The following is a 25,686-nucleotide window of genomic DNA, read 5'->3' as shown; positions in this document are numbered from 1 at the left end:
TACCAGAGTAATACCTACCCTCACACAGGGGGGTGTTGCAAGGATCAAGTGAGGTAAAACATGTAAAGTGCTTTGAACATTGACAGCACATAGCAATAAATGTTAGATATTATTATCTAGTTCAGACTTTTTTTTTTATTTAAACTTTTTATTGTAAATAATTGTAGATTGACATGCAGTTGTAAAAAAGCGACACACAGAGATCCGGTGTACCCAGTTACCCCAATGAAAACATCTTGCACAACTAAAGTATTGATACAATGCTACGATTAGGATATTGACATCAGTACAGCCAAGATACAAAATAATTCCATCAGCACAAGGATCCCTCCTGTTGTCCTTTTATAGCCTCTCACCTCCCATCTCTACCTCCAACCTCCATCCTCTGACCTCTACCCACCTTTAATCCCTGGCAACAACTAATCTGTTCTCCATTTCTATAATTTTGTCACTTCAATAAGTTTACATAAATGGAATCAGCAATATGTAAACTTTCCAATTTTCAATGTTGTTGACATTTTGAATTTTATTATATCCTTGCTGATATTCTGTCTAGTTGTCTGTTGAGAGAGGAGTGTTGAAGTCTCCAACTGCAATTGAGGGTTTGTCTATTTCTCCTTTCTTGTTATATCAGTTTTTGCTTCACATATTTTGTAGCTCTGTTGTTTGGTGCATATATATGTAGGATTGCTATGCAGATTGATACTTTTATTATTACACAATGTCCTTCTCGACCTCTGGTAATTTTCTTGGCTCTGAAGTCTACTTTATCTGATATTAATATAGTCCATCCTGCTTTCCTTTAATAGTTGCATGATGTCTTTCCATTTTTTTACTTTCAACCTGTATATATTGTTATATTTGATGCTTCTTGTAGATAGCACATTTCTAAATATGTTGATCTCTATAATGTAAAAGTCAATATGTTAGGGCTTAATCTGTCATTTTTCTGTTCTCTCTGTTTTTCATCTCTTTATTTTTCCTGATTTCACGGGTTACTTGAACATTTTTTAGAATTTCATTTTGATTTATCTATAGGGTTTTTGAGTGTATCTCTTTGTACAGCATTTTAAGTGGTTGTCCTAGGTATTACATTATATATACACAACATCACAGCCTACTGGTGTAAACATTTTACCAGTTTGAGCAAATTATAGAAACTTTACCTCCCTTTTAGTTTGTTTACAAAATAATTATTTCAAATACTTCTTCCATATGCATTTTGAACCACACCAGACAGTGTTATAATTTTGCTTCAACCATTGAACATAATTTAGAAAACCCAAGAAGCAAGGAAAACTACCGTATGTATCCATATTTTTCCTTTTCCATTGTTCTCTCTTCCTTCTTGGTGTTCCAAGATGCCTTCTTTTATCATTTCCTTTCTGTTTAGAGAACTTCCTTTAGCCATTCTTTTAGGATAGGTCTTGCTGGTGACAAATTCTCTTTTTCCTACACCTGAGAATGTCTTGATTTCTCCTTCATTCTTTTTTTTTTTTTTAGATTTATTTTATTATTTATTTCTTTTTATTTTTGGCTGCATTGGGTCTTTGTTGTTGCACACAGGCTTTCTATATTTGTGGCGAGCAGGGCTGCTCTTTGTTGCGGTGCACGGGCTCTAGGCGTGTGGGCTTCAGTAGTTGCAGCACACGGGCTCAATCATTGTGGCTCACGGGCTCTAGAGTGCATGCTCAGTAGTCGTGCGCACAGGCTTAGTTGCTTTGCGGCATGTGGGATCTTCCTGGAGCAGGGGTCGAACCCACGTCCCCTGCATTGGCACGTGGATTCTTAACCACTGCGCCACCTAGGAAGTCCTCTCCTTCATTCTTGATGGATATTTTCACTGAGGTTATGATTTTGGATTGACAGTTCTTTCAGCAAACAAAAAATATCGTGCAATTTCCTTCTGGTCTCCATGATTTCTGATAAGAAATCTGCTGTCATTTAAATTATTTCCCCCTGTAGGTAAAGTGTTTCTCTCACTGCTTTCAAGATTTTTTTTTTATTGTTTTTAGTTTCCAGAAGTTGACTATGATTTGTCTTGGTGTGGATTTCTATGGATTTATCTTGTTTGGTATTTTTCCAAGCTTCTTAAATCTGTAGGATTATATCCTTTGCCAAATTTGGGGAGTTTTCAGCTATTATTTCCTCAAATAATTCAGCCTCATCTTTTTTCTCCTCCCTTTCTGGGACCCTTATGACACAAATGTTAGAGCTTTGGTTATAGTCCCATTTGTCCCTGAGGCTCTGTTAATTTTTTTTCAGTCTATTTTCTCTCTGTTGTTCAGACTGGGTAATTTCTATTGTTCTGTCTTCAAGTTCATTGATTCTTTCTTCTGTCTCCTCCATTTTGCTGTTGAGCCCATCCTTTGAATTTTTAATTTTTGTTACTGTATTTTTCAGCTCTAAAATTTCCACTTGGTTCTTCTTTACATCTTCTATTTATTTTTTGAGACTTTCATTTTTTTTCACTTGTTTCAAGCATGTTCATAATTGGCTGTTGCAGCATTTTTAGGATGGCTGCTTTATAATTTATGCCAGGTAATTTTAACATCTCTGTCATCTCAGTGCTGGCATCTTTTTATTGTCTTTTTTCATTTAAATTGAAATGTTCTTGGTTCTTGGTAATGACAAGTTATTTTCAGCTCTATTGTTGACATTTTGTATACTATGCTATAAGACTCTGGATCTTACTTAAACCTATTTTAGCCAGCTTATTTTGATTGAGTACTGGCAGCAGAAGGGGAAGGTGCCACCTTGTTACTGACTGGTAAGGTAGAAGTCCAGGTTCTCCTCTCAAAATCCACTGACACTTGAGACAGTAGGGACTCTTCATTTTTGCTGAGAAGGAGTGGAAGTTCTGGCTTCCCACTAGGCTTCCCATCCTGGCTGGGAGACACAGAAGTGCCTATATTTCTCCCTACTTGGCCTCCATTGACACTGCTGCAGAGGGGGTTGTCATCATTAATGCTGTGTTGTGGTAAAAGACCTGACCCTTCACTAGGCTTTCTCTGACACACCCCAGTAAGGGGTAGGAAGGGAAGCTCATTACTGCCCAGTGGAGATGAAAGTCTTGACTCTCTATTTAGTTTTCTTTGACAACACCCCAGGTGGCTCATTATAGCTGGGTGAGGGTGGAAGTCTGGGCTCCCCACTTGGCCTTTGCTGGCATGAGTGGGGATGACACCACAGGGTTTTGTTTTTTTTTTTCTTGGTGTTTGTCTGGAGTAGAGCAGTTATTGGGTAAAAGTTCTCAGTCTTGTTAGATTTCCTGGTCCTGTGGCTATAAAGAGCAGACTTTTGTTGGGGCTTTTTTTTTTGGTCTGTCCCTGTTGGCATTTTGGGTTTCTAGCTTCTTCAGCACAAAGTTTGAGATATATGAGGCAACAAAGAAAACCCAAGGAACTCACCACTGTGCTGTTCCTTGGGTCTGAGCCAGTCTGTCTTTTTTCCTTCACCTTTCAGAGTCTCTTTATGTTTGTTTTGTGTATAATTTTCCAAGGTTTTTAGTAGTTCTTAGCAGAAGGAATAGGGAAAAGTACATATATTCCATCTTACTGTAAATGGAATATCTCTTCCTTTATTACATGAAAAAAATGACACTCAAACAAGGGGAAAGAACATGCCAAGGCCACTTAGATAATTAATAGGTTGCTGACTTACTGCCTGTTATTTTGTCTTCTCCTAAAAGATTGAATTTTTTTAAACATGGGTATTATATCTTTAAAAAAATTTTTTTTTGGTCTCTATTAAAGTACCAACTTCATTTCTCTATACCTGGTAATTATAAGTTATTAGTGCTTACTATGTGACATGGTCTGGGCTGAATGCTTTATGTGAATTTTCTTACTTAATCCTCACAAGAACTCTGCAATACAAATATTATTATTCCCATTTTAAACATGAAGAAACTGAGGTCCACAAAGGTAAGATAATTTAAGTAAGTCATACAGCTGGTAAGTGTCAGGGCTGTGGTCAGCCCACCATGATAGCCTGCCTTTATGGGCTTCCAATAAGCCCTTACCTAATCAAAGATGACCCCAGAGGAAATCAGTGAAAATTAGCTAGAGAGTGGGTTAGCTGAGAAGAAAGAAAAATAAAGCTGAAATATGTGAGTTTAGTTCAGTAGGTGACACTTCAGATGGTAGACTCTCAGAAGAAATTAAAGACAGGCCCAAAATAAGGTTTGATATTTTAATAATTGATGTCATTGTCCATTACCTAACTCCTGTCATTGCAGAAAAAGGATTTCAGGTCTGACTCTACTGCTCACTAACCCAAAATATAGTATGTGAGCCAATGAGAGCTATTCTTGTTGAAAGAATATAAAGAAACTTTTTAAAATGTGAAACCATGAGTAGAACTCTAGGTCACAGTCCCTGTGACTCATCTTTAGTCTTTGAGTATTAGGGACTGATGAGAATGTTGAGTATCTCACCCTAAACCAATGGTGGTGTATTTCAGAGGAGGGAGAAGTTTCGTCACTGAGGAGGTAGCCTATCCACATGTCCCATAAGTTTTTGAAAAATTAAACCACTTAAGTACAGATATATCACAATGGGTAACAATAGCAATTAAAGGAAGGGGTCCATGTGCAGCCCCTTTATTTATTTATTTCTCTTTCAGGGGTTCAGAGATTCAGGTCCTACCTGAATAATCCCAGTCAGCAAAGTTGTGGATGCCACCACACTCAAGGATCTGTTATAGTTCTCAAAGAAGGAGAGGTTAGAAAAGTCATCCTTGATGAAAGTTCCCAGTATTAGGTGGCCACTGTTGAATGGGTATGTCCGCAGGACATTGATCGTCAAAGCACTCACAAGGAAGAATGTACCTATGAAAGAAAACGTTTAGGCAGAAGGTGAGGTTTTAAGTCCAGGTAAACTGACAGATATTGACAAAAGCAAGGCATGGTCTGATGTTTTGTCCTTGATCTGACAAACTTTTCTTATTTGAAAGTGGCCACTGAGAATTAAAAAAAAGAGCAGGGAAAAGAACTCTGGTTCTACATACTGTACCCAACTCGTAAATTTTAGATCTTGGTAATCTAGGTATTAACCTCTTTGCATCATAGGCATATGGAATAGGATTAAAGAGAAATTGACTAGAAATGTTTATCAGGCTCAGCCACTGTGCCTGTTCTTAGAAATGGTGAAAAATGGGATGGCGTTGAAAGGATCAGGAAACAAAGCTAATCAACAATAATAAGAAGAAAAATAATACCTAATACTTATGAAGGATTTAATAGGTGCAAAATGACACGGAGTTAAACCTGTTTCAAACATAATTTCATTTACTTCTCATATCAACATACATGTGGGAGGCAAAGGCAAATCTTATCTTTAAACTACCTAACAGAAACAAAACTCTAGTAGACCTTGTTATCACTATTTGGAAATGATTGTAAGGTGCTCTGGGAACTTGGAGAAATTGGAATAAAATAGTTCTCTTAGTGTTCAAATGTAAAATCAACACATAGTAGATTTTAGTAAAGATATGGAATATTGTTCTTAAAAAAGGCACAGGAGCACTCCATAGAATGGGATAGCAACTGTACTGAATATACAAACACATCTGGAGAAAAAGTGCACCAGTCAGAATGGTCAGTGTTGGTTGCTTGGTCAGTTATTCAGTGTGGAAGCTCAGAAAAAGGCACTTTACTGAGTGAATGTTGGTGATGCCCTTCTGAGGCTATAACGGCATTTTGTAATTTGATTTCTGTATAGGTTCATGTAGGGGAAGTAATTGTGCTGATCATATGACCTTCAGCTAGTGTGGTCTCTGTAACAGTCATTTCCAATTATAAATTAGCAGGTGGACTTTTGACTTAGGGATGAAAAGTGCTTATTCTGTGGGTTGGAGTGCTTTGATTACTATGACAGCATTTTCTCAATGTAAATTAATAATCTGACATGATTATTATAAATCAGGTCCACGGAGTCTGGGTGAACAGCCAAAAAGTGGCTCCATTCTAGGAGTTTTGGCAAAAACATTTCTGGATCTTCTGGGTTGAGGATAGTCAGATTCCAATGTGTGGTAATTTCACCAAGGAAATTACCTCTTGTCCTATAATTCCTTTAACAGCTTGTTGGCCTGTTTGTCTGGTGGTGACATTAATAATAGCACAAAAGAAGTGTTTAAATTCTACAATCTGAACACTAACCCTATGGATAGAATATCCATCTTTTGCCACCTTTCTTTCTACTGTAAACACAGCTTTAGCTTGGGTTCCTTAGCAATAAGTAAATGATTGAGGTGGAGACTTCATCCTCCTCCTGTGGTTCCAGCACTGAACTCACCAATGGACATTTGATGACATGATCCAAAAATTCCATAAATTACTGAAGCACAGAAAGCTGCATAAGAGACATTGAGAGGAGGAACCAGTTGCCTTGCCAACAAACCAAACGTCAAGCCTGAAAAGCAAGATAATTTAAGTAAGCAAATGTAGCCTGTCTTTTAAAAGTCACCTGAAATAAAAACTGTAAAGAATATTTAAAATAAAAATGACCCATGTACACAGCTATGGTAACAGTATCCCTTGGCATACAGACCTTAATAAGTACTTTTTATTATCTCCTTTGACTTCTAGCTTCTCTTCCTATTTTATCACATGCTTTTACACATCAATTCTAAATCATAGGCTTGAATACCTTTCACTGTGAGGCCTTCATGAGAATCATGGAAAGCAAACATCACAGCAATAAGACCTTTAATTCCATCCAACAGCTCAGAAGCAGCCCTATTCTCAGCCCTAGTCTAGTACAAGAAGGCCCTAGGAATCCTCCAGGGCTGGAGATAAAGCTGAAGAACAAGGCAAGAATTGTCATACTTAACTGACTTGACTCCAAGTTGGTATGTGTTGTTTCTCTTCCATATGCCAATCACTCCAGTCTCTTCCTTCAGCTCCTTCTTCAATACTTACTTTCTTTTCTAAGAAGCACCATGAAAATTTGGAAATTTTGAGGCAAATGGATTAACATGCATGGTGTCATCCTTTGATGTCTCAAGTCCACAGCTCCTGCCCTGAGGGACTCTCTTCAATTTACATCATACCAGTGTGCTCATCAGAAATCACTTACGAGTCCAGTGAGCCAATTTATTGTCTTAAACAAGCAAGGCTTTTTTTTTTAATGGAAACATTTAAACCTATACAAAAATAGAGTATAATGAACCCCCAAGTACCCATCACCCACGTTAACGATGGTCAACTGGTGGCCAATCTTGTTTCATCAATGCCCCCATTCCTCTCCCATCCCATATTAATTTGAGACAAATCCAAAGCATTAAATCATTTCATCTGTAGATATTTTCAGTATGTATCTTTTAAAAAAGACCCTCTTTTAAGTACAATACCATCATCACACCTCAGAAATGAATAATGGTTCTTTAACATCATCAATTATCCAGTCAATGTTCAAATATCCCTGATTTCTCATATATGGTTGTACTGGTAGACCACCTCTAAAATGATCTACAATGGCCAGTTGGTATTCATGCCCTTGTGTGACTCCACCCCTTTAAGTGTGAAATAATTTACTTCCAGTAAATAGGCCACAACAAAAATGATAAGATGTCACTTTTGAGATTAGATTGCAAGAAGACTGTGGCTTCTGTCTTGGTTGCTCTCTGGTTGTCTCTTTCATTTGGGTCACCAGCTGCCAGCGTTGACTTCAAGGGTGTGTTACCTATGCAATCACATAGTGCCCTGCGCTTAGAAGGCGCCACACTTGGCTTAATGCTCTACTCTGACCATCTTGAAATTCTGGATAATTCCCATTTGATTGTGAAATATATACATAGAAAGTGCATTAAATATATGCTGAGTTTAATAAATATTTATAAAACAAATGCCCATGTTACCCCCACACAGATCTTTAATCACAACTCCATCCCTCCCCCACCAGTACTTATTACTTTGAATATTGTGATAATAATCTCTTTGCTTTTCTTTATAGTTTTACCACTAGTGGACATATCCTAAACAGGAGAGTTTAGTTTGTCCCAGTTTTGAACTTTATATTAATGGAATTATACTGTATACAATTTTTATTTCTGCTTATTTTTCTTATGATGATGTTATAAGCATCTTCCATGTTGTTGTGAGTTGCTTGAGAATGCTCATTCTCCTTCTGTGTATTCCAATATATGTATATATGAATGCTTATTTATTCTTTCTACTTTTGATGGACATTATATTAAACATTATAACTTTATATTGTCTTGACAGCTGGAGGAGCAAGTCCTCCCACGTTGTTGTTCTTCAAAAGAATTAGCCTATTCTTGGAAAATGCTACCTTTCAATTAATTTAGGTCCTTATTTTTATTTCTCAGTAAAATTATATAATTTCTTTATAGAGGTCTTGCACATCACTTATTAGTTTCAGTATAACTTACTTCATATTTACTATGCCTTGGTAAATGGTATTTAATTTTTTTTTCACTTTCTGTTTCCTGAAGGTATGAAGGAATATAATTTTTTATTTGCTCATCTTGTATCCAGCAACTTTGATAAAATCTTATTAATTCTATTCATTTATCTGTAGATTCTTTTGAATTTTCTACATAAAAAAATCATCGTCTGATGGGTGATGATGTAGAGGGCTAGGATAGGGAGGGTAGGAGGGAGTCGTGGGAGGGAGGGGATGTGGGGATATAAGTATAAACACAGCTGATTCACTTTGGTGTACCTCAAAAACTGGCACAACAGTGTAAAGCAATTATATTCCAATAAAGAGCTTAAAAAAAATCATCATCTATGAATGAAGTTTTATTTCTTGCCTTGCAATTCTTTACCCTTATATTTTTTTTCCTTGCTTTAACACACTGCCTATAAATTCCAGTACAAATGCTGAATAGCCCTATTTACTCTTGCTAAGCAACATGTAGTGTGAGGAGAAAGGCTTTTGAAATGTAGAGGTTCAACTAACTCACCAATACAGGAAAGGCAAGAGAATTACTTGGTAACAGCCTGAGAACTAAGTTGTCTAAGTTTCAGTTAAGCTTAGACTATGGAGAAATAGAGGGAAACCAAGTCTCCAGACTTTCCAAAACCTTAAAAAAAATTTTTAGTTTTGAACTAATTTTAGATTTACAGAAAAGCTACAAAAATAATAAAGCGTTTCCATAAATGCCTTACCTAGATTCCTCTAATGTTAACATTGTACATAATCATAGTATAATTATTGGGATCAGGAAATTAACATTAGAAATTAACTAAATACTTTACTTGAATTTCAACAGTTTTCCCGCTAATTTCCTTTTTCTGTTCCAGGATTTTATCCAGAGTTCCCTACTCCATTTAGTTGTTATTTTTCTGTAGTTCTAAAATATGTTATAGTTCCTCAGTCTTTACTTGTCTTTCTTTGACTTGTCTGACTTTGACACTTTGGAAGAGTATTAATAGATGAGCTGTTTTGCCAAATGCCCCTCAATTTGGGTTTGCTTAGGTTCCTCATGATCACACTAAGGTTATATATTTTTGATGCAAATACTACAGAAATAGTATTATGTCCTTCTTAGTGCATGACATCACAGGACTCATGATCTCTGTACGTCTTACTATTGGTGATGATAGCATTGATCACTTGGTTAAGGTGATTTCTCCCAGGTTCTCTACTGTAAAGTAGTGGAGTAGTTAATAAATATCTTGAGGGAGATACTTGGAAACTATGCAAATCCTGTTACATAGCTTGCAAACTTTTACCCACTAATTTTAGCCTCTGTTAGTGGATTTTTATCTGCAATAAGTATTACTGTAGTCTTTCACTAATGGTGACTTTCTATTTTCCTCTACATTTATAAATTGGGATTCTATTGTAAGGAAGATCCAGCACCTTTGTAATAAGGTTTTCAATGTGCATTATTTTTGTTTCATCTGAAGAAAATTATTAAGTTATTAGGTCCTACCTGTTTAAATATAAGTAAAACTTTTCAATTACTTACACTACAAATTATTTCATTATTCACACTACTTAAAATAACACACATTCCTTTAGTTAGTCAGCAAGAGTTGCCCGGATTCCTTCATTCACATAGTTATATAATCATTCAACAAATATCTTGAGTACCTACCATATGCCAAATACTGTGCTGGATACTAGGTATACTTACACATCCTAATGTCATTCTTATTTTGGTACGAAATTATACTGATGACTTGGAAATTTAGCAAAGAAATGCTCTCAAACTTTGACCATAAATGAAGGATCTTTGATAAGAGGGAGTCAGTAGGGGACTCCCAGGTAAAGCATCAGTGCCAAGAGTTCAGGTCTCTCGTTGCAGCACCATAAGAATGCTCTAGAGACTTTCTGATACTTTCCTGGAAATGAATATACTTATACAAATGGATCATTTTGGTTTGTAACAGCCACATGAAAATTTCAAAAGGTACTCCTTTATTCTGGGAACGCAAGGCTAGTTCAATAATTTAAAATCAATTCATGTAACACAGTCAAAGAGAAAACTTTGACAAAATACAACATTCACTTATGGTAAAAATTCTCAGCAACTAGAAAACATACATTCTCCACCTACAAAAACCCTACAGCTAACATCATACTTAATGATGAATGATTGAATGTTTTTCCCCTGAGATCAGGAACAAGGCAAGAATGTCTACTCTTACCACTCTTATTTAACATATACTGGAAATCTTCGCTAGTACAATAAGCTTGAAAAAGTTATAAAAGCCATTCATATTAGAAAGAACAAAACATAACTCTACTCACAGATGACATAACTATCAATGTAGTGAGTCCCAGGGAATCTACAAAACATTCTCAGAACTAATAAGTGAGTTGCAGGATATGAGGTAAACACACAAATTCAATTGTATTTCTATATGCAAACAATGAACAACTGGAAATCAAAAATGTTTTTAATTACCATATATAATATCTCTTCCAAAATGAAATACTTAGGTATAAATTTAACAAAATATGTACAGAATCTGTATGCAGAAAACTACAAATGCTGATGAAAGAAATTAAAGCAAGACCTAAATAAATGAAGAGACATACTGTGATCATGGACCAGAAACTCAACATAATAAGAAATCAATTCTCCTCAAAGTAATCTACGAATTTAATGCAATGGCTATCAAAATCTCAGTAGGGGACTTCCCTGGTGGCACAGTGGTTAAGAATCCACCTGCCACTGCAGGACACATGGGTTCGATCCCTGCCCCAGGAAGACACCACATGCCGCAAAGCAACTAAGCCTGTGTGCCAAAAAAACAAAACAAAACAAAACAAAACAAAACAACTCAGTAGGATTTTTTGTAGATATTGACAAGCTGATTCTAAAATTTGTACGAAAGAGTTAAAACAATTTTGAAAAAGAACAAAATTGGAGGACTCACACTACCCAATTTTTTCCTTTCAGACCTTTATTGGAGTATAATTGTTTTACAGTGTTGTGCAGTTTCCACTGTACAACACACTGAATCACCTGTATTTACACATATATTCCCACATCCCTTCCCTCTTGAGCCTCCCTCCCCTTCTCCCTATCCCACCTTTCTAAATCATCATGAAGCACACTATCCAATTTTAAGACATTAAAAAGAACAATAATCGACACATGATATTGGCAAAGGCGTAGACATATACATCAATGGAACAGAACAGAGTCCAGAAATAGTTCCACAAAAATATGGCTATTTGATCTCTGACAAGAGTGCAAAAATAATTTAATGGAGAATAGTCTTCTTTAAAATGCAACAAAAAATAAACCTTGACCTAAACTTCACAACTTACATAAAGATTAACTCAAATGGATCAGTTCTAAATGTAAAGCATAAAATATAAGACTTCTAGAAGAAAACACAGGAGAAAATTCTTGTGACCTGATGGTTAAGTGAAGAGTTTTTATAAATAATAAAAAAAGCACAATCCATAAAAGGAAAAAAATGGATAAAGTGGACTTTATCAAAATTAAAACCTTTTGCTCTGCCAAAGATACTGTCAACAAAATGAAAACATAAGCTACAGACCAAGAGAAAATATTTGAAAACCACATATCTGACAAAAGACTTGTACTCAGAATACAAAAAGAATTCTCAAAAGTTAACAATAAGAAAAAAAATTCCAATTAAAAAATGGGCAAAAAACCTGAACAGGCGCTTTGCCAAAGGGGATCTGAGGATAGCAAATAAGAACATGAAAAGATGTTCAACTTCATTAGCCACTGGGGTAATGCAAATTAAAAACACAATGAGATATTACCACATAAATCTTAGAATGGCTAAAATAAAAGATACCAAAAAGTAGACCTCATTAAAGTTAAAAATTTTGCTCTATAAATATTAAGAGAATGGAAAGAAAGTTTACAGACTGGGAGAACATATTCGCCAAACACAAAAGACAAAGGACTAGTATCTAGAATATATAAATAACTCTCAAAACGCAAAAGTAAAAATGCGAACAATCTAAGTAGGATATGAGCAAAAGACAAGATATTTCATTAAAATATATAGATGGAGCATTAACATATGAAACGATATTAAACATCATTAGCCACTAGGGAAATGCAAACTGAAACCACAATGAGATCTCACTACACGCCTATCAAAATGGCTAAAGTAAAAACTAGTGACTACACCAAATGCTATTGAGGATGCAGAGAAACTGGATCACTCATACATTGCCAATAGGAATGTAAAATGATAAAACCACTCTAGCAAATAGCTTGGCAGTTTCTTAGAAAACTAAACATGCCAACTACAATGCTACCCAACAACTGCACTCCTGGACATTTATCCCAGAGAAATGAAGAGTATATTCAATAACCTACATACAGATGTTCATAATAGCTATATTTGTAACAGCCAAAAACTACAAATGATCCAGATGTCTTTCAAGTGTGAAATTTTAAGCAAACTCTGGTATATCCATACCATGGAATACTACCCAGAAATAAAAAGGAATAAACTATTGATATACACAACAACCTAGATGAATCTCCAGAGAATTATGATGAGTGAAAAAAGCCAATACCAAATGGTTTTACACTGTATGACTCCATTTATGTAACTTTCTTGAAATGACAACATCATAGAAATGAAGAAAAGATTAGTGATTGCCAGGAATTAAGGAAGGGATGCAGGCAGGGAGCAAGTGGGGGTGACTATAAAAGGGCAGTATCAGGGATCCTTGTGGTGGTAGTGATGTTCTGTATCTTGACTGCATCGAAGTTAACATCCTGGTTATGAGACTGATCTATAGTTTTGCAAGATGTTACCACTGAGGAAAGTGGGTAAGGGATACAAGGGATCTCTCTGTAGTTTCTTACAAATTCATGTGAATCTATAGTTAACTCAAAATAGAAAGCTTAATTTAAAAATACTGACAATATCAAATGCTGACAAGGGTGTGGAGGAACTAGAATTCTCATACTTTGCTAGCGGGAATGTAAAATAGTAGGTACAGCCACTCTGCAAAATCAGTGTGACAGTTTCTTACAAAGTTGAACATACACTTCCTATAGAACCAACAATATCACTCCTGGGTTATTTACCTTAGAGAAATGAAAACTATGTTCACGCAAAAACCTGTACGTGAATGTTCACAGCAACACTGCGATGGCCCCAAACTGGAAACAAAATGTCCATCAGTAAGTGAATGCGGTACTTCCCTGGTGGCGCAGTGGTTGAGAATCTGCCTGCTAACGCAGGGGACACTGGTTTGATCCCTGGTCCGGGAAGATCCCACATGTTGCGGAGCAACTAGGCCCATGTGCCACAACTACTGAGCCTGTGCTCTAGAGCCTGTGAGCCACAACTACTGAGCCCATGTGCCCCAACTACTGAAGCCTGTGTGCCTAGAGCCCGTGCTCTGCAACAAGAGAAGCCACTGCAATAAGAAACCTGTGCACCAGGACAAAGAGTAGCCCCCACTTGCCACAACTAGAGAAAGCTCTCACATATCAACGAGGACCCAATGCAGTCAAAAAAAAAAAAAAAGAAAGAAAGAAAAAAAAAGTGAATGGACAAAAAACTGTGATATAGCTATACAATGGAATATTGTTCTGCAATAAAAAGGAATAAACTATCAATGCACGTAACAGTTTGCATTAATTTCAAAGACATAATGCTGAATTAAAGAAGCCACCCTTTAGAAGTTACTTACTCTATGAGTCCATTTATACAACATTCTCAAAAAGACAGAACTATGGTAATGGAGAAGAGATCAGTGGTTGCCAGGGGTTAGAGGTTAGCAGAGGATGTGACTAAAAAGTGATGGCACAAGAGAGTTTTGGGGCTGATGGAGCTGTTATGTAGCTTGATTGTGGAGGTGACTGTACAAACCTATACCTGTGTTTAAATTCATAGAAACTGTATGAAAGAAGTAAATTTTACTGTATAATTATTTTAAAGGGATCCCTTTTCTCCAACTATCAGCTCTATGCCAGAGTTGGATTTTGCAGGTTGCATAAAGCACAAATGAAGCCAACCAAAGGGGCCAGTTACAAGACTCATTGTGCTTTACACAACCTGTACAATCACGTTTCAATCCTGCTTGGCTTGCCCCAGAAGGATAGAGAAATAGAGGTGTTTAAAGACTACACAGGGAATTGTGAACTACGCTGAGTAAAGGATTAACACAAAATCCTTTCTCTTTCTCTGATAAAGTTGATCTTGGGTTAACTTTCTACCTCTCTTTCTTTGGAAACCCGATAATGGTGGAATGTCAGCTGTGTTACTAGTCAACATTAGTTATGGTAAAAGGAGCCTGATTAGTATATTCTATCTGGACCAAGGGGACTATGAATGAAAGATTAATATCATGTGGGAAGCCTTAGCTTTGAGCTTCTCAGAGCACAATGACTCTTGTAACTGGGCATGTCACTGTGGGATCCCTGGAGGCATCAGTTATGGGAATTACAAGAGATGTTGGTTCCTATTTGGGAAATGAGGCTCCTAAAGCCCAGATAGCTCCTGCACCTGTCTGTGTGGTCTTGTTGTATTGTATCTGAACTGCCACTTGTAAGACCAAAGAGTAGCCCCTGGACTGCTGTGTGTGTGACTTGCTGAAGGGAAGCTAGCATGCTGTATTTCCTATCCTTCACCTTTTTAAGTAAAACCAATGCCAAGTGAGGTCTATTGGAGTGAGTATAAAATGACTAGTTAAGCAAAAAATGACCATGAGCAGGTATTACAAATACTCTAGAAAGTATCCGGGGTCTAAACTAAACTGAGACTTTTGGAACCACCCTAGAAGAGTTAGAAATTTGGCAGGTAAGGAAACAAATGGTAATGATATGAATGGAATTCACGTTTTTTTTTTTTTTTTTCTATTCATCTAGCACAAATAATTTGTTTACTCTGGGCAAGTGGACCAGGTCTGATGTATTGTCTGTGGGTGAAAAGCCTTCGTATCTTTCTTACCTTGGGGAACTTGCACAAGGCCAACACTTATCCCAGCAAGTAAGTCTCCAAGAAGCCAATCCTTGAATCGATAAAAACACATCCACTCTAGGAAGGGAAAGACTGTAAGTATGCATCTTCGGAACTTGTGCCAAGAGCAGCTGTGAGAAAGAACAGAGACTTGATTAGGTTCTCCAAAGAAAAAGCCCACATGGCCAAGAAAAGGCACAGTGAGTACCTTTTTCTTCCCATACAACAGAGTTTCTTGTCAACACTACTGAAATTTGGACATATTGGACTGGATAAGTCTTTGCTGTGAGGCTGTCCTGTACATTGTAGGATGTTGAGCAGCATCTCTGATCTCTACCCATTAGATGCCAGTAGCACCCCCTCTCCTAGTCATGACAATGAAAAATGTCTCCAGACATTGCTAAATGTTCCCTGAGGAACAGTATCACTTCTGATTGAGAACCAGTGCCATATATATGACAAGAATTAAGCCTTGTAAGTCCAGCACACAAATCAGGTCTGTGGTTTTATAGAATGTTTGAAAAGAATTCAACCTACCAAAATTTTCCAGTAGAAAAATGGACTGTTACGGCTTTCTCCCAGTAAGGACAGTTTTTTTGAGAGGCGATACTGGTGGATGGCAGGGAATTAACACATTCACATCATTCCTGTATACTAAAATTTTTACCAAGCATTAACTCTACATGGCTTTGACCTGTAATATGTGGAAATTTATAGAAAATATAGAATATGGAGTGTTGTGCTTACGGCATTAGCCATGTAAAGAAAAGGCAATAAAATAAGGCCTTATTATCTTTTAACCCAGTGGATAACAACCAGAAGCAATTTTGTTCCCTAAGGGACATTTGGTAACGTCTGGAGACATTTTGATTATCACGACTGGCATCTAGTGGGTAGAGGCCAGGGATGCTACCAAACATCCTACAATGTATAGGACAGCCCTCCACAAGAAATTATTATATGGTCCAAAACGTCAACGATATTGAGTTTGAGAAAACCTACTTTAATTTCAGATCATTTAAAACAGCAGAATCATTGTAAACCAATCAATCAATCAGTCAATCAATCCATCAGTAAAACTAATATGGTTTTAATTGCTTTTTGCTATTTACATTTCAGTATGGGCTGAAAACAAAGAGTATGGAGATTTTTCATGTATGAGCTATAGTTGAATAATGGGATTTGACTATAGCAACCATTATAACTTCAGTGTATGCGAGGCTAAAATGTGTGCTCAGAAAAGAAGTAATTTCAATATGCTTGACTCTCACAACTGTGAGCATTACTGTCCCTAAGGTAATTAAGGCCAAATACGTGTAAATGTTTTTGCCAAGGTCACAGTAACAAGTGTGGGCAGAGCTGGGCTAGAAACCAGATCTGATTTTTAGTTCAGTGTTCTATCCACTCTATTACCACCACAGTTCCTATTGACAGCTGCCAAATCCTGCTCAGGAGCTAGGAGCAAGACCATAGGTTTGGTAAGAACACCATACTGCTATTTTTATGAGAATCCCTGGGTGCTACGCAGGTGTGGAGAATGTGCTGTCTCCAATTATGGCCATCTATAGTGGAGAATAGAGCATGGCATTGGGACCATTTGTTTCTGTGACTGGTCCAGTGTCCCTTCCTCTCCATGTGCCACTTGATAGAAGACCAGCCACCTTAGGGAGAGTCATCAAAGCTCTTTGGCCTGGCAAAAAATAAAATGGACACAAAATAATGAGGACTTAAGACTGACAAAAATCAAGGAAGGAGTTAAAGGAAAAGAAATTGAAGCAATTCGATATGAATCTGGATCTTAGTTAAGGCATCTTAGAAGTGAGGAATGTAAGAGTTGATGTGAAAGCACAGGGGAGATTTTTTAAAAGAAAGCGAGTATTTGCAGTTGCTAACTACAAGGGAGAAAATGAAGGGAGAGATGAGGTTTTCTGCAGAAAGGAAGAGATGATATTAAAAGATTATATGTTTTTTTTTGTTTTTTTTTTTATTTTATTTTATTTTATTTTTTTGGGGGTACACCAGGTTCAATCATCTGTTTTTAAGATTATATGTTTTTTGTTTTTGTTTTTGTTTTACTATTTGCTAGGTGCTTCCAAATATTCTTTAAATCCTCACAGTTACCTTATAAGGTAGGAGCTTTTATCATTCCCATTTTATACATGAGGATACTGAGGCGTGGATAGCTTACCTAAGGTCACACAGTTGGGAAGCAGCAGAACTGGGATTCAACACTAGGCAATCTGGCTTCTGAGTCTTGCTCTTAACCACAGTGCTGTGATACCTTTCAGGTTAAAATTCTGAAGTGGATATAACTGTATGTTTTAGAAGTAGGGAATAAGAACTGCTGTGAAAGCCCATGGGAAGCAGTGCGGGTCAGATTTAAGTGTCTCAGAATAGGGCAGCTGGAGGGGAATAAGGCTGAAATTTCTTTGGTAGTACCTGTTTACGATGAGGTATAAGTCAGGAAAAGATTATCCTTTTGTAGAGACAAAGCCAATGCGGCCCCCAAATGCCCTCTTTGATATATGACCTCTGACCCATCCTGGAGCAGAAAAAATGAGTTGTGATATAGGACAGGGGAGGGACATCCAAGACCACAACTTGCACAAGGCAGGATATGGGCAAAGGAGAAGGCTCAGAAGGAGGAAGGTCTGCAATAGGGCTGCATAGAGGCCTTCCTCACTTGTCATCTAACTCATGCCAATTGTGAGTGATAAGTCAAGGGACAAGAGGGACTAATAAACCCGAAGTGTGAGTGAGGACAGTCTGAGTAATTAGGGTTAATATCATGCTGTAGGTCACAAAGGGTTTTTAACCTGAGGTCTATGGATGACCAAGGGGTCTCTAGATAGAATTCATGGGGGTATATAACTTTAGGAAAAATTACATCTTTATTTTCACTAACCTCCTAACTGAAATGCAGCATTTCCTTCAGTTATGACATTGACAACAAACCACAATAGTATCAACAGAACTTGACTTCGTCACCAACAGAATCACAAATATTTTCAAATTACATTAAAATTGCTGCAGATATCTTAAAATATCATTTATATTAATCATTACTTAGACATTATGGTAGTTAGGCCAATGATTATTAAATACAATAATTTTTGGATTTTTTCATATTTTGATAACTATATTTCAATATAACTGGTTTCCTTTATAATACTGTGTATTTTATGCATTTAAAAATATTCTGGTCAAGACCATTCAATGGTGAAAGAACAGACTCTTCAACATATAGTGCTGGGAAAATGGGATAGCCACATGAAAAAAACGAAGCCAGACTCTTACTTCACACCATATATAAAATTAACTCAGAATGGATCACAGATCTAAATTTAAGAGCTAAAACTATAAAACTCTTAGAAGAAAACATAGGGGAAAAATCTTCATTATCTTGGATTTCACAATAGTTTCTTAAATATGACATAAAAATCACAAGCAAGAAAAGAAAAAAATAAATAGGATTTCATTAAAATTAAAACTGTGTACAAAGGACACTATCAATAGACAACCTACAGAATGGGAGAAAATATCTGTAAATCATATATCTGATAAGGGTTTAATATCCAGAATATATAAAGAACTCCTACAATTCAACAACAAAAAGATAACCTAATTTTTTAAAGGGCAAAGGAAGTAAATAAACATTTCTCCAAAAATGATACACATGTAACCAATAAGCACATGAAAAGAGGCTCATCATATTTAATTATTAGGAAAATGCAAAAAAAAACCCCAACAAAACAATGCATAATGTGATACCACTTTATACCTACTAGTATGGCTATAATTAAAAAAATGGAAAATAACAAATATTGGAGAGAATATGGAGAAATTGGAACACTTGCGGATGTGAATGCACAATGGTGCAGGTGCTGTGAAAAAAAATTCCTCGGAAAATTAAACAGAATTATCATATGATCCAACAATTCCACTCTTAGGTGTATACCTAAAAGAATTGTAAGCAGGGACTCAAACGGATACTCCTGTGCCAATATTCATGGTAGCATTATTCATAATAGCCAAAAGCTGGAAACAACCCGTGTCCATTAACAGATGAATGCATATACAAAATGTGATATATACATACAATGGAATATCATCAGCCATAAAACGAAATGAAGTACTGATCCATGCTACAACATCGTGCTAAGTGAAATAAACCAGACACGAAAGGCAAATATTGTATGATTCCTCTTAAATAAAATATCTAGAATATGCAATTCATAGAGACAGAAAGTAGAAGAGAGGTTACCAAGAGCTGGAGGAGGGGGAAATGGGGAGTTATTGCCTAACGGGTACAGAGTTTCTGTTCAGGGTGATGAAAAAGTTCTGGAAATAGTGGTAATGGTTGCATAACATTGTGAATGTCATTAACGCTGCTAATTTGTACACTTTAAAAATGGTTAAAACAACCAATATTATGTTATATATTTTACCACAATAAAAAATGTAAAAAAAAATTATCCTGAAAGGAGGTTCATAAGCTCTGATAGACTGCTAAAGGTTCACAGCACAAAAATAGGTTACGAGTCCCTGAACTATAGGACTTACATAGTCATTCTCCTTTCATTAATTAGTCTACCATGTTGCTTTTGCTGTTGTTAGAAGACTGGCAATGGTGGTTAATTAAACAATGTATTTATTAAATATCATCCCTCGATGCTGTGGGGGACAGCCAAGGTCTTTACGCCCATGAAGTTTACAATCAGGAAGGTGCTACAGGACTTCCCAGGTGGTGCAGTGGTTAAGAATCCACCAATGCAGGGGATATGGGTTCAAGCCTTGGGCCAGGAAGATCCCACATGCCTCTGAGCAACTTAGCCCATGCACCACAACTACTGAGCTATGCTCTAGAGCCCGTGAGCCACAACTACTGAGCCCACATGCCACAATTATTGAAGCCCAAGAGCCTAGAGCCCATGCTCCGCAACAACAGAAGCCACTGCAATGAGAAGCCCACGCACCGCAACAAAGAGTAGCCCCTGCTCACCACAACTGGAGGAAGCCCAGTTTGTGTAGCAACAAAGACCCAACACAGCCCCACCCCCAAAAAGGTGCTATAAGACAAACCACAAAAAAACAAAACAAAACTGAAGACAAATTATGCAATAAGTTAAGGGTTCTGATGACAGGAATTCAGAGGAGTAAGACACAAGTAGGCACCAAAGGCGTCAAGAGTTTTAGGGCTGCCAGCTTGGTGGCGGCTGAATGATCACACACACGCACACACGCACCGGCACTGGACATGGTGACTGACAGTGCTGATGTCGATGTCCAAGTTCCCAGAGGAAGCGGTCTTCCTTCTGTGTTCCTGTTGAAAGGTCTCCTCATTGTACACATCTCGCTTCACATCATAAGTGAAAGAATTTTGCCTATATCTAGAGCCAAAACTCTGGAAGCGCCTCTCTGGTTGCGTCATTCCTGGATAAGTGGAAAGAAGTTAAACAAAAGAGTTTAAAAAAAATCTAGATCCCTGGCACACTTTTATGGAAATAAAATTTCCATATAATGGTACCTTACATCTACATAACACATTTAGTGTATAATTTTATACTTAAAACCACCCTATAAAGAAAGCAAGGTATATATTATTCTCATTTTCAAAATGGAGAAACCAAAGCCCAGAAGTTGAAACAGCCTTGGCTGTTGAACAATGAGTCAGGACTAGAACCCAAGTGTCCGGCCTGGAAGCCTAGTTTTCTTTATATTCAATTATGTTGCTATGTTGCAGGGAAAAGACTAAGAGGTAAAAGTATAATCACCAATTTTCACTGAAATTGCTAAGGGTTAAGGGGTCAACATAGTGTCTTTTAACTCCTCCTCTGTCTAAAATAGCATCCATCATTATCCCTTTACCCTTTTCTTCATAGAACTTACCAGTACTTGATTAAATATTTGTCTATTTGTTCTTTATCTGTTTCCCACACTAAAATATAAATCCAAGTGGCAGGACTTTATTTCTGGCTGTATCCCCAGGGTCCAGGGTAAGGTCCCACACTCAGCAGGCCCTTGACAAATATTTCTTGAATTATGGTCAAGTATCCAGTTAGTGGCACCATGATGTAGCAGAAAAAGCACTGCACAGGATATCAGGATTCTGGAGTTCTAGCACTGGCTGTTTTTCTAACCAGCTGTATGACTGGGGGCAAGTTTCTTAGAAACTGAATTTCAGTTTCCTTGTCCATAAAATGACATGGTTTGATCATATGATCTCTAAGGGTCACATTAAGCTTTAAAAATCTGTAGTATCATCCTGCTTTTTAAAAGAAAATGAGAAGAAAGAGTTAATGAGGATGGATATAGATCCATCTCTGGGAGAAAGTATAACTGCTTGATCATCTGTGTTTTTGAATAATAAAAAAGGCATGAACTCTAATATTCTTCCACACAAATGTGTAAAAAATTACATCTATATCTGTATCTATCTATATATAGCATAGCTATAAAATATATAGGTAAACACTCAAATTATGTAGATTACACAAATAGTTCTTTTATAGGTGAGGCTGCAAACAAGTTTAATGTATCAGCAACATACATAGAATTCTCCTGTATCTTCAGCAGCTGCAACTTTATCATCACCAACATTTATAGAGCCCTTACTATATACTGAGCATCGCACTAGATTTTTTTCATGAATTATTGCCTTTAATTCCAGCCACAATCCTAGTACTACGATTATACCCATTTTATAGGTGATAAAACTAAGGTTTTGGAAAAGTTAGGTAATTTGGCCATAGTTATATAATGTATGTTTACCCTTAAAGCACTGGGTAGCAGGAGTGTGCTGCATAACACTTATGAACTAATCATCACAAATTTAATAAAGAAATGGGAGTGTGGTTGGGAAATACAGAAAAGGACGGAAGAGGGATTTTACAATGTATTACTTAAGAGAATTAGTATTTCGTGTCTTACAGGAAAAAAAACAAACACGTAGAACTGTACACTAAAACAGAAGTAATATTTTTCCCTTTCTTTCCTCCACCCATAGGAATACTGATTCAGTCTTCCTTACTTTTCCTATGTAATCTTACAATAAACTTCCATGACTAGAATATATCTGTTCCTGGCAACTAAAAAGAGCCTAATTAATCCGTTTATTATATTGAGGTTATAAAAATTGCCACCCTGGGTTAGTTGCAGGATCTAGAATCCAGCATTTTGTTTCTGAAAGTGGCAAGAAGCAGGCATGAAGCGGGCGACGTATGAACATCAAGCACAGTAGAAACAGTGGGCCTGGGAAAGGCAGCTGCAGCTACTCAGCTCCAGCAATTGTTGCCATGGGTCATGGGGGGCCCAATGTGGCCAGATCTGATCTTTTCCCAGAGAAGCCATAATTCCAGATTTTTATGTGAAATCTTCTGACTTTTAAATGTTGTCAGTTACATACCTTTAAAAACACAGTACACATCTAACAAAACGTCTCTGCAGGCTAGATTCAGTCTGTGAGCCACCAGTGCGTGATCTCTGTCCCCAGAGCCTTGTTGTTAAAGATGCAAAATATCCTCATCTCCTCCTGTCACAAATTATAGTTTATATCCCAAGAATTTCTTTCAAAGCTAAAGCATTTATGTTTTCTGTTGTCACACCCTTAGGAGGTATTGTATCTCATGAGTTCAGTTATGGAAAGAAGCATTGCATTTTATTGTCTTCAGTCTACATCATTTATATTTCAAGAGGTAGCCACCAACTACCAGACTAGGATTTGGTAAGTTTGTCTGCTTTTATTTTCACAATTTTATAAATTTCTACCATATGCAGTATTGGCTTTCATTTATTTCTGACTGAAGAATGCTATTTCACCTGTGGCCTATTAATTTAGTGTTCCACAAACATTTGCTGAATGCTAGCTGCTCTGAGGATACAAGAGGACGAACACTTGGGACTTCCCTGGCAGTCCAGTGGTTAAGACTCTGCGCTTCCAATACAGGGGGTGGGGGCTCAATCCCTGGTCAGGGAACTAAGATCTTGGGTGCCATGTGGCACATGCTGTGTGGCACATGCTGTGCGGCACAGCAAAAAAAAAAGAAAAAAAAAAAGACAAAGACTCTACAATTTAGTAGAATAAAAACACCAAAATATGGTGGCATAAGAGTTTAGAGGTGGGAAAGGCAGGAATTAACATTTATTGCTGGCCTGCCGTATGCCAGCTTCTTCACACACATCCTCTCAAGAGATAGGTATTATTTCCCTGATGACGATTATACTCGTTTTACTCGTGAGTTTAGTGAGTTCCTCAGTCATACAACTATTAAACAGCAGAGCCAGAATCTGAACCTGGTCTTTGTGATTCTAAATTAGATGCCACATCTAATGCCATGTGATCTCCTATAGGGTAGGATTTTAATAATGCCAACCTAGAGGGATGAGGAAGGCCTTCTGGGGGAGATATGATTTGAACTCTGCTCTGGCTAAGCTGGGGGCAGGCATGAGAATAAGATATTTCAGGAAGAGAACAGGATGAAATTACAGAGATAATATAAGGCAAGTAATTCAATAGGTCTGAGTAAAGTCAGTGTCAAACCCAAAAGAGTAGGTTGAGGCCTACTTCTGGAGGGTCTTGAATATTTTTTTAAATAAATTATTAATTCACTTTAGTTTTTTGGTTGTGTTGGGTCTTCACTGCTGCATGCAGGCTTTCTCTAGTTGTGGCGAGAGAGGCTACTTTTTATTGCGGTGTGGGGGCTTCTCATTGTGGTGGCTTCTCTTGTTGCAGAGCACAGATTCTCTGTGTTCAGGTTTCAGTAGTTTCAGCACTCATGCGGGCTCTAGAGCTCTGGCTCAGTAGTTGTGGCACACGGGCTTAGTTGCTCTGTGGCATGTGGGATCTTCCCCGTCCAGGGATCGAAGCCCTGTCCCCTGCATTGGCAGGCAGATTCTTAACCACTAAGCCACCAGGGAAGTCCTGGAGGGTCTTGAATGTTGGGCTGCACCTGGACTTTTTAGCTATTTAAAATGTTCAAGAAGCAGTAGTAATAGGTGCAGGAACATGCTCTGGGAAGATGAATCACGTCAGTGGTATACTCTGAAGCTGTGCTTCCCAGTATGGTAGCCTCCGGTTACCTGTGGCTATTTAAATTTTACTTCATTAAAATAAAATGAGGAAATTCCCTGGTTGTTCAGTGGTTTGGACTCTGCACTTCCACTGCAGGGGGCACGGGTTTGATCCCTGGTTGGGGAATTAAGATCCCACATGCTGCATGGTGTGGTCTAAATATTATAAATAAATAAATGAAAAATTCAGTTCCTTAGTCACACTAGCTACATTTCAAGTAGCTTAAAGGCCATGTGTGGCAGGGGCTACTGTACTGGACAGGGCAGGTATAAAACATTTCCATCATCAGAGAAAGTTTTACTGGACAGTGTGGAGAAGGAGACAGAGGCAAAAAGACCAGTTGAAGCCCATTACTATTATGGTAGACTAAGGGAGAGGCAATTAGGTCACCACTCATGATGGCCAACTACAGTCAGGATGGCTAGGAGGGGCAGGTAGAAAGTTGTCTTCAAAAGGCTTATCATATGACTGGCTAAAGGCAGCAAGGGAAAATACACAATTTCCTTATTATTTTGTTTTGCTTTGTTTTTAGTAGTCATCTCCAGTATCTCTTCAGTTCCACTGTTTTTCTTGACTTTCCAGAAACCCTACTGGCTTGTTTTCGTGCACTAGCAGGGCCCTTCCCTATAAGGTCTGATGATCAGACGTTGCTACTGACAAGAGGCAGGTGTACTTTAACATGGAGAAGATGATTCATTTCAGAAGAAAGCAATCCAAACTACACTGATGGGATAATGACCTTTCAGCTGAGACACAACACAAGAGGGAATCTCCGTTACTGACTCCTACAATTCCCTGATGCTTCCTGCCATCAGACAAAATATTTAGGTGGGTGGGCCGTGGTCTGAACAACTTAAGGTTTTATTTTTATGTTCTACCAATGTGGCATAATTTGGGGCATCTGGATTCACTACTAATAAAAGTTAATCTCTTCAGCCCCTACTTGGTCCCACAAACATCATCAGCATCATCTGCGAACTTGTTGGAAATGCAAATTCTCAGGCCCAACCGAGCAAGACAAAATTAATCAGAAACTCTGAGGATGGGCCAGCAGTCTGTTTTAAGAAGCCCTCCAGATGATTCTGATACACAATGAAGTATGAAGACCACTGTAAATGTAGCTAATTATCTTTATTCGGTCACTCACTGATAAATTGGGCACACAGTTAACATGGGCACTTTTGACCTAGCTCCTTCATCCCCCATACCCCTATCCAACCAG

The 25,686-nt window shown here is 37.5% G+C and overlaps 1 protein-coding gene across 1 annotated transcript in view; it reads right to left on the bottom strand.

The window, feature by feature from the left end:
- The window catches only part of SLC26A8 (solute carrier family 26 member 8), a 66,529-nt gene that overhangs the window by 37,117 nt on the left and 3,726 nt on the right, over window positions 1-25,686 (bottom strand). The window contains 4 exon segments of the mRNA XM_057699410.1: window positions 4,650-4,831; window positions 6,297-6,413; window positions 15,386-15,525; window positions 20,641-20,827. Of these exon segments, the coding sequence (XP_057555393.1) occupies window positions 4,650-4,831; window positions 6,297-6,413; window positions 15,386-15,525; window positions 20,641-20,825 (624 nt within the window). The 5' untranslated portion in view covers window positions 20,826-20,827.

Source organism: Hippopotamus amphibius, chromosome 11 (genome assembly GCF_030028045.1).
Source record: "Hippopotamus amphibius kiboko isolate mHipAmp2 chromosome 11, mHipAmp2.hap2, whole genome shotgun sequence".
NCBI lineage: Eukaryota > Metazoa > Chordata > Mammalia > Artiodactyla > Hippopotamidae > Hippopotamus > Hippopotamus amphibius.
This window is presented reverse-complemented; position numbering and strand designations above follow the sequence as displayed.